Source organism: Rhineura floridana, chromosome 13 (assembly GCF_030035675.1).
Source record: "Rhineura floridana isolate rRhiFlo1 chromosome 13, rRhiFlo1.hap2, whole genome shotgun sequence".
NCBI classification, from domain to species: Eukaryota; Metazoa; Chordata; class Lepidosauria; order Squamata; family Rhineuridae; genus Rhineura; species Rhineura floridana.
The window spans coordinates 34,952,552-34,962,320 of record NC_084492.1 but is presented as its reverse complement, the minus strand read 5'-3'; the positions used below and the strand labels follow the sequence as shown (position 1 = coordinate 34,962,320).

Genomic DNA, 9,769 nt, shown 5'->3' with positions numbered 1-9,769 from the left:
CCAAGACCCCGTTTGAGTAAAAATACGCCCATTTGTCAGGCCCAGAATGCGACTCAGGAAACAGACCAGAGGTTGTAGTTAATTCGTGTTTTATTAGGGTAATGTCCAAACAAAGACTGCGCTTTCTCATGAAGCAATACAGGGATACAGGTCCTGCAACATTGGGAGAAAGTTGACAGAGCAAGGGGCTGCTTCCCGCCTGTTCTTTAAGAAGGGGCTAAACGGGCGCGCAACCTTTCGCTCCTCCTTAACTCCCCCTCAGGTACTGCCCGCCTTCCCCCCTTCTCTGCTGTCTTTTCAACCGTCTGCGTGTGCGTGGTGAGGGGGGAGGCATCACCTCCTCCCCTTCTGAAGTGTCCGATTCCACTATGGGTGATAAAGAAGGAGCTGAGGGTAAACCATCTCTCCGCCTTTCTGCTGTGATCAGCCCTCCCTCTTGCTCTGAGCTGCGGAGAAGGGAGGGCCTGGGAATGTCTGGGGGGGATTCTAAAACTTCAAGGCTCTCAGGCTCCCCGTTGCTAGGCGACCCTATCTCTGGCATGTCCTCTGTTTCGGCTTCGCTCCACAGAGGGTAAGTTCCTCCCTCCTCCCTCTGCCAGCCATCTGAATCCTCTCCTTCCAACCCCCCAGGAGCCCAGCTCATCCTCCCAACACCATTGGTCCAGCAAGGGCCACATGCTCCTGGGGGGTCACAGGGCTACTGTTTCTGGGGTGGGGCATGAGGGCTGGGGCTTCTGGGAGACAGGATATCCGGTGAGGTCATCAGGGGAACCGGAAATGGCGGGTGGGCCTTCCGGGGTGGGCCTTCCGCTGATGTCATCCATCAAACTCAAAAGGGGCGGGGTGTAGCTGTTTGACGTGAGGTGGTCTAGTATTACTACTCACCTGAAAGAAAAAGGAAGTCAATGAAAGCTCAATAAGCAAATATAGCAGAAGCCTATGAGTGGACAGCCAAAAGGAGGTTCTCTTTCAAAGCATGTGCCCTGCAGTCCTGACTTCTTTTGTGATCCAGCTGTAGCTCCCTCACTGCACATATTCCTGCTAGTGAGAAGCACCCCAGGCCACCCCACGGTGATTTAATATGTTGCAGCCTCTACACAGAGAAGTACATAAAGAAAGCACATCCTAGCCAAAAACAATTATAGGTTAAAAATTTGCAGCTCACCTGCCATGCCCATCTGCCCCATGTGCATATCGGGAGGCTCCCTATGAAACAGACAGACAAATCTGCCTCAGACCACACCCCTTACACCTCCTTCAAATACAGTATGCAATAGAAGCTTCTTCATGCTGCTGCTCAGGCCAGTTAGCAACTGTATTAATTGACCCCCACCCCTGGCAATAGTAGGTCCCCTACACCATCAAAGAAGGCCCCCATGAATCTCTCTTGTCGTCTCCTCATGTCTTCCTGTCGCCTCCCAGGGTGCTTGTGTTTAGAGCCAGGAGCGGCTTCATTCATTCCCTGCTCACCTGAGGCTCAGCTGGTTATAACTCTGCATCTCCTGGCCATGCAGCACTTGCATTCTCCTCAGATCTTCCAGTCCCCTCCTCGGGTCTTCCCGTCACCTCCTTATCCTTATCTCTCCCCGTCGCCTCCTCATCTCTTCCTGTCGCCTCCTCATCTCTTCCTGTCGCCTCCTCATCTCTTCCAAAAGGCCCCTGCATTCCTCCTCTTTCCTGAAAGGGAAGCGCCCAGGTAGCCACACTAATTGGAGAGATACCAGAAGATGCAGGCTTGCTTATGCCCAATGCTCTCTATGGAGGACTGCTCCCGAAGGAGTCCATAGCTTGCAGGCCAAGTTTCACAATGCAGGGAGTGTGGCACAGAGCTCCAGAACACCAGTGAATGCTCTCAGCCTTGCCCCTACACAGACCCTGCTGATCACCAGCCCGGGGCGCTTGTGTTTAGAGCCAGGAGCAGCTTCATTCATTCCCTGCTCACCTGCGTGCCAGCTGTTTAAGCCTCTGCACCTCCTGGTTGTGCAGCTCCTCCATTCTTCTCAGGTCTTCCTGGCACCTCATTAAGTCTGGAGAAACACCCGCAAAGGTTAGAGTGCCTGCGCTACCTGCTCTGTGCACGCTGCCAATGATTGTCACCTTGCCTCATGAGCATGACCTGGTGCTCATAACGAGCTGCCTCCGTTTCCATTTCCAGCTTCTCTCGGGCCTTTTTGAAGTTCCAGTCTATTTGTTCCTGCTGCTGCTTTTCCATCTCAGTCTGGGCCTTCCAATGCATTGCAAAGTCGTACTCAAAGGAACCTGGCTGTGCAAAATGGGGAGGTTGCTCACACTCCCTGTAGTAGCAAAGCAGAAAAATCAAGTCAGTCAGGGGGAGGCAACCAGAGTTAGTGAGAGTCAGCAGAGTGAGGTTAAGGCAGCAAGCATTGAGTTCTGAGGAAAGCAGTTGCACCATGACTGTTTTTAAGAAGGGAAACCTTAGGTTTATCTGTCCAGTAAGTTACTCAATTATAACTCCAATAAATAACAACAATATAGGGATACTTCCTACAAAAGTGTTACTGTATGCAGAAGCAAGAGCTGAGCGGCTTTTCAAGAACCTGTTGTCCACAATAACCAGAGCCCTTTCTACTTGGCCAACCGTTGAAAAGGCCTCCTCCAGAAGCTCATTGGATACAAACTGCGGCAGGTTCATGATAGTCAGTGAGGCACTGTGGCATGCAAAGTTATGTTACGTTTTATGTTACGTTTTATTTCTAGGCCGCCTTTTGGCCAAATAGGCCCCCAAGGTGGCTTACACACAAATAAAAATACAAATACAAAATGCAAATAAAAACAATACAATTTACAAAAAAAAAATCAAACTAACGAAGTCCTAACATCTCTAAAACAACAGGAGCAGCAAACTGAAAGCATTAATCTTCCCGGTAAAGGGCAGTCCCCAGAAAAATGTCACTAAGAGCAGGGGTTGTTGGATGTTGTATCTGGCGCGAGCAGATGCCCAGGATGCAGAACAATACAGTGACAGGCTAGATGCCAGTTGAAGCAATGAGCCGGACAAGCAATAAGTTTTAAGAGTCACTTTACTGACAATATATCACAAGCTCTCTCTGTACAAACTCCTCGACCCCCACACTCACAAGTGTCTGCTGGCCCTCTATATAGAAAAGGCCAGCTGCCCGAGCCTAGGTTGCATAGCAATGTGTCCTTGAAGATGGCTCGAGCTCTGCCAACTTTCGCTTCTAAGTCACGTAGCTCACTTGTGGAAATTTAACCTCTGCTTTCTCGGTTTAATAGCCAACAATCCCCCACCTTAAATTTCCACATTCAGCTAGTTACATTTCTCTTCCATTTACATGTGTTACATTTTACATGTCATTTCATTTACATCATTTGGTTTCATTTCAGTTTACATCACTTTCATTTGTAATACAGTTACTCCATTGCAATCTCAGCATCATTTTCATTACATTTCATTACTCTTCATGATTTCCATCATCCCACTTTCTCCAGTTACTGAAGTCTATATGTTTAATGGAATTTATTTTAAATCTAACAGGTGGAATACCTTTTGTTGTTCTCTCTGATCTGCGTGGTTGTATTTCTGCCTTAGTATCTGTGTCTGTGTCAGGCGATTCCTCTGTTTCTCTCTCAGAGCTAGAACTTGATTCACTACTGCTGCCTGTTTCTTTTTGTTTTATTGGTACTGTGTCTGCCTGTTCTTGTTCATTACTACCTTCAGTGTTTCCCAACTCCACATATGTTTTCTCTTCCCAATCCTGCTCTATTGCTTGCACGCTTCTGCTTAACACCACAGACCTTTGTTTTGGCATCCATATTCTGTAATACGTGTTTTCAAATCCCAGCATGTACCCTTTGTCTGCTCTCCTTTGCAGCTTCCCTGTCCTTTTATTTTTGGGAACATGTACCCAGCATTCTGCTCCAAACCTAATCAAATGGTTTAATCTGGGTTTTCTGTCATACAATTTCTGATAAGGAGACATTCCAGTGGCCTTACGGAATATTCTGTTTTGAATGTAAGCTGAATACAGAATACATTCTCCCCAGAAACCTTGTGTTAAAGAGGAGTCACATAGCATTGATCTTATTGAGTCCTGAAGCAACCTGTTCCAGCGTTCAGCTAACCCGTTCTGATGAGGACTATAAGGGGCTGTTAACTCCTGTTTTATTCCTCTTTTATCCAAGTATTCAGTAAAAGAGTGTCCTAAGAACTCTCCTCCTTGATCTGATCTTATTCTCTCTATTTTGACACCAAACTGCACTTCAATTTTTGTAACAAATCTTTTCAGTTTCTCTGCAGCTTCACTTTTAGCTTTTAGTAGATAAACAGTGCAGAATTTTGAAAAATCATCAACTATTGTCAGGAAATATCTTGCACCCCCCTGAGTAGGTTGAAATGGCCCCACTAAGTCCATGTGTATTAATTGATAAGGTGCATTTGTACTGGGCATGGCTTCTTTGTTCTTTGTAGCCACAACTGCCCTAGTTTGTTTACACACGTGGCAGTCTACATATTTTTCACAGTTTCTCAATGTCACATCATTACTGTTCTCTGTTGTTTTCACCACATTTTCATATCCTATATGGCCTAGTTTTCTGTGCCATAAATGAACACAATTATTATGGGGTTTCTTATTAGCACACATGAGTACATGATTTGTTTGTTTCACGTGTAAGAAGAACAATGAGTTCCTTACTATTCCTTTCATGAATATTTTTTCTCCTCTCATTACATGCACTGAACCCCTTTTGAACATTACTGTGAACCCCATTTCATTGAGTTTTGACACAGCCATAATGTTACATTTGATATCAGGAACAAACAGCACATCAGTCATAATGGTATTGAAACCTGCTAATTTCACTGTACCCCCACTTTTGATAAGTTTCTTAGTCCCATCAGCCATTATTACATGATCCTCTACGTCACAAAATGTATGAAACATGGATTTATCTTTGATTATACTATTTGTTGCCCCACTGTCAATTGCCCATAAACCTTTACAGTTATTTCCCTGCTCATTGTTAATACATTGCTTATTCTTACTAGCATTGATCACCTGTACACATGGTTTTCTTCCTCTTTCTCTTCTTCTTGCTTCACAATTCCTTTGAAGATGTTGCTTGGAACCACAAAAATAACATGCCTTTTGTCCATACAGTCTCTCTTGTGCAGCTTTGTTGTTCTGCTTTTCCACGTTGTGTTTAGACTCAGTCTTTTCCTGCTTTGTCATTTCTTGCCTTCTTTGAAATTCTTGTAAAAGTTTGCCTTCTATATAATCCATATTGAGATTGGCATCGTCCATTGCTTCCAAAGAGCTCACCAGACTATCATAACTTGAATCTAGTGAAGATAATGTGATATACACTTTTTGCGTTTGAGAATGTTCAATTTCACGTTCTGACAACTCCGTAAACAGTCTGTTTATTTCTAACAAATGCTCTGACATGGTTGTATCTCCAGATAAGCGCATCTGATACAATCTTCTGGCAAGATACATTTTAGAACTGGCAGTCTTTTTCACATGAATATTTCTTAAAGTTTCCCAGGTTTCCTTTGCTGTTGCTGCATCACGCACGTGCAGTAATTGAGAATCATCAATAGCAAGAACAATTAACGCCTTTGCCCTCTCATCCAGCCTTCTCCAATCTGCTGGAATAGGCACCCCGGCGGGTGGGTCTTCTGCGATAGCTTTCCACAGGTCTTCTTTCACTAGAAAAGTCTGCATTCTCTGTTTCCAAGTGCCATAATTTTTCCCTGTCAGCCTTTCCAAGGGAATCCCGGCCGATAACGTAACAGACATACTTTCACTTTTCACAGTTCACTGCCTTTGTAATTAGAGCTTCTCACCTCTGTCCTTCGGTTAGTTTTTTTTTCTTTCCCACGACTCTCTCACAGCTTTCAGCTCAGCTTTCGGTTTCTCCATCTCTCTGCTGTTTTTCTCGCTGGTCTGCAGTTCTGGCTTTTCTCTGCCGCTTTTCTGCAATCCTCCGCTCCAGGTGATCCTCAGCACCAGGTAATCCTCAGCACCAGGTAACCATCCTCTGCTACCACTTGTTGGATGTTGTATCTGGCGCGAGCAGATGCCCAGGATGCAGAACAATACAGTGACAGGCTAGATGCCAGCTGAAGCAATGAGCCGGACAAGCAATAAGTTTTAAGAGTCACTTTACTGACAATATATCACAAGCTCTCTCTGTACAAACTCCTCGACCCCCACACTCACAAGTGTCTGCTGGCCCTCTATATAGAAAAGGCCAGCTGCCCGAGCCTAGGTTGCATAGCAACGTGTCCTTGAAGATGGCTCGAGCTCTGCCAACTTTCGCTTCTAAGTCATGTAGCTCACTTGTGGAAATTTAACCTCTGCTTTCTCGGTTTAATAGCCAACAGGGGTGGGGGGCAAAGCAGGTGGAAAAGCATGCCCCTTGATGGTCCCAGCACAGTCCCATCCCTGCAGCAGCATGTCTCAGTCTGCAGCTCTTCCTGATAAGGCCCAGGCAGAGGGGTGGGGCAAGGCAGATGGAAATGCTTGCCCCTTGACGGTCCCAGCACAGTCTCATCCCTGCAGCAGCACATCTCAGTCTGCAGCTCTTCCTGATAAGGCCCAGGCAGAGGGGTGGGGCAAGGCAGATGGAAATGCTTGCCCCTTGATGGTCTCATCCCATGCAGCAGCATGTTGTCCAGTTCCACCTTTGCAATCTCAGCTAGAATATGAGTTTCCTGGAGACAAAACCATTCATTAAAGCCCACCTAGCCAGCATTTTTCTAGTGAGATGAGCGATTCACCAGCCCAGTAGGCCAAACTCCTTCCTGAAGAGACAAAGGGCTTAACGAAGCACCAATGACAGGGAAGAATAATTTTATTCCTAAGGGAGTGGATAAAGGCAACTCAGCAAAGAGATGACAACTGGCACAAAAAGTTGCCTGGCCAAAATGAAGAGAAGCAAAGCAGAACACTCATGAACAATTGAATCTCACAGGAGAGCAGGCCCAGACCAGTCTTGAGAACGGTGGTCAGTTTCACCTATGCCCTGTGGTCAGTTTCACCTATCCTAAGGATGATTGCAGGGAAGCAAATCCCTCTGAACTATTCCCTAGACCAGTTGGTCATGGAACCAACCCTGGACTTAATCTTCAGTGGGGACCGGGACCTGGTGCGAGATGTAAGTGTTGTTGAACCGATTGGGAGCAGTGACCACAGTGCTATTAAATTAAACATACGTGTACCTGGCCAATTGCCAAGAAAATCCAACACGGTCACATTTGACTTCAAAAGAGGAAACTTCACAAAAATGAGGGGATTGGTAAAAAGAAAGCTGAAAAACAAAGTCCAGAGGGTCACATCACTCGAAAATGCTTGGAAGTTGTTTAAAAACACTATATTAGAAGCTCAACTGGAGTGCATGCCGCAGATCAAAAAAGGTACCGCCAGGGCCAATAAGATGCCAGCATGGTTAACGAGCAAAGTCGAGGAAGCTCTTAGAGGCAAAAAGTCTTCCTTCAGAAAATGGAAGTCTTGTCCGAATGAAGAAAATAAAAAGGAACACAAACTCTGGCAAAAGAAATGCAAGAAGAAGTCTTGTTTTAGCAGGAAGAAAGCAACATTATTAATGTGATGATAGCTGGGGGTGTTACCCCCGACTTTCACCATCCCAGGACCCAATTCCCCACCCTGGGCAATTGATCCTGGCAAGATATCCTTCTCTGCCAAGGCTGTGCACACTCACAACAACCCTGCAGGGAAGATAGCCGCCTCCACCCTTTTTTACTGGTTAACCACTCTGAGCCAAAGGGAAACTCAGAGCCCAGAAAACTTGCCAGGAATTCCAAAGAGCAAGAGCCAAAAAGACACTCCTTGCCCCTGGAGCCTTAGGCAAGCACCCAATTATACAGTAGTCGTAGTCAATGGCCAAAGTACCAGATTTAGAACTGACATCCTCCTAAAATGAAGGCACACTGGTAAACAGAAGTAAGTTTATTAAAGAATAAAAGAGGTGCACAGTTACAGCAGCAAAATGGTTCCTTAATATCCACACTCAAGAGGGGCAAGGTAAAACAAAACATGAGAGAGTTCAATCAGAAACAGAAGAATAACCAAGACTAACTAGCCTGAGCTAATACTTACAAAACGACTTGCAGTTAGTTAGCCACCTCAAAGAGATAACAGTCAGGATAGTTGATGATAAACAGGAACTTACCTGGATGGACACCAGTAAGATGGAAACCAGTAGAGGAACAAAACTTAGAATTTTCTGCCCATACTTAAGGCAAAATCCCCAGCAACAGGCCGGAGACAATTATCCAGTCAGGCACATCTTCTCTTTTACGGCCTTGAAGGGCTTCACTGATAAGAAAGTGTTAGCCTGGCCCTTTGATTACCCGCAGCTGGGCAGTAAGCACCAAGAGCCTGTGCTGGCTAGAGAGTTTGGACACGTGAATATCAGTTGTGCATATCCAGCCAAAGCCCAACCGACACGATGCATTTCAATTATGAATGCACACACACACACAAAAGGGGTGGGGGGAGATTGGTATTGCTTGTGAAATATGTATTTATTTATAATTTATTTATTACAATTATATCCCACCTTTCCTCCATGGAGCTCAACCTGGCATACAAACATGGTTCTTCCCTCCCAATTTTATCCTCACAACAACCTTGTGAGGTAGGTTAGGCGGAGAGGCAGTAACTGGCCCAAAGTCACCCAGTGAGTTTCATGGCCGCTCTAACCACTACACTACACTGGCTGTTATGCCCCTAAGGAGGCAACCAGCTTCTTTTCACTTGAATTCCCTGTGAGCACCCTGCATCCTCAGGATTCCACTGCTAGGCAAAGCTGTGAAGCTCAAAGTGGGACTGCTGTCCATCCAGTAGACTAGCATTTAGGTGCTCTCAGAGGACTTCTTGTTTCCCACACTGTCCTGTTGTTACAGACATTACATTAGCAGAAGTGCACATAACACATTTTGGTTTTGAGAAACAAAAGCCCTCTCATGCAGCATTCATGAGCCCGGGCTCCACCTGCATGGGAGAAGGGGATGATGGCAAGGCCGATGTGCACTTTGCTGGCTGCACAAATGAAGATCAGGTCTATGCTGTGATCCTATAAATTAATACTGGCTACAGAATTAGCTTTCTTTCTAAAGGATCAAATTTCTTGCCCCTATTTATCTATTTATGATTAAAAATAATTTTTGTGCCGGCTTTCATTTCAAGAGTAACAGTGCTTCCTTTCTTCAAAACTTGCCAAGAGATGTGAGGAATGCATAGTGAACTTCAAAGGCTGGGTGTGGGGAGGTGGAGGAAGACTGCTGGTAGACCAGGGGTGTGATCCTTTCTTGCCTTGCGCTTTGCTCCTCCCCACTGTGAACGGATTAGGCAAATATATGAACATTTACATAATTCGTACAAGACACAGGACTCAGATCATTTGGGGGCACATGTGTTGCTGCAGGGCAAATCTCTTCTTCTCTCCTTCTAGTTCTAAGGCTTTGGAAAGTCCCTGTAATGGTCTTGAGCCCAGGAGAAATTGGGGAGGTCACCACAGCCCCAGAGCCAAAACCTGAGAGAAAACTGCCCAGGGAGGAGCTTCTAGATCTCATGTTCCTTCAGGTATAAGTTGCAGAAGGTCATGGTCCCACATGGTCCCACAGCTTACTTGCTGTATCCATAGGAGGTTGGCAACCTGGTGCCCACAGGTGCCAGTGGACCTGCCAATACCTACTATAGCACCCATGCACAGATATTTACTATTTCCTCAAAATTCAACAAGACTTTGTGCTCCTGTC

General features: G+C 45.7%; 1 protein-coding gene across 1 annotated transcript; it reads right to left on the bottom strand.

Annotated features, from left to right (window-relative positions):
* Positions 1-1,318: 1,318 nt before the first annotated feature.
* LOC133369403 (non-POU domain-containing octamer-binding protein-like) lies at positions 1,319-2,677 on the bottom strand (the record flags this gene model as incomplete). Its single annotated transcript, XM_061594686.1, has 5 exons — positions 1,319-1,415; positions 1,594-1,635; positions 1,943-2,027; positions 2,098-2,294; positions 2,559-2,677. Coding segments are annotated over 5 exons (540 nt in total), but the record flags the coding sequence as incomplete, so codon positions are not given.
* Positions 2,678-9,769: the final 7,092 nt, after the last annotated feature.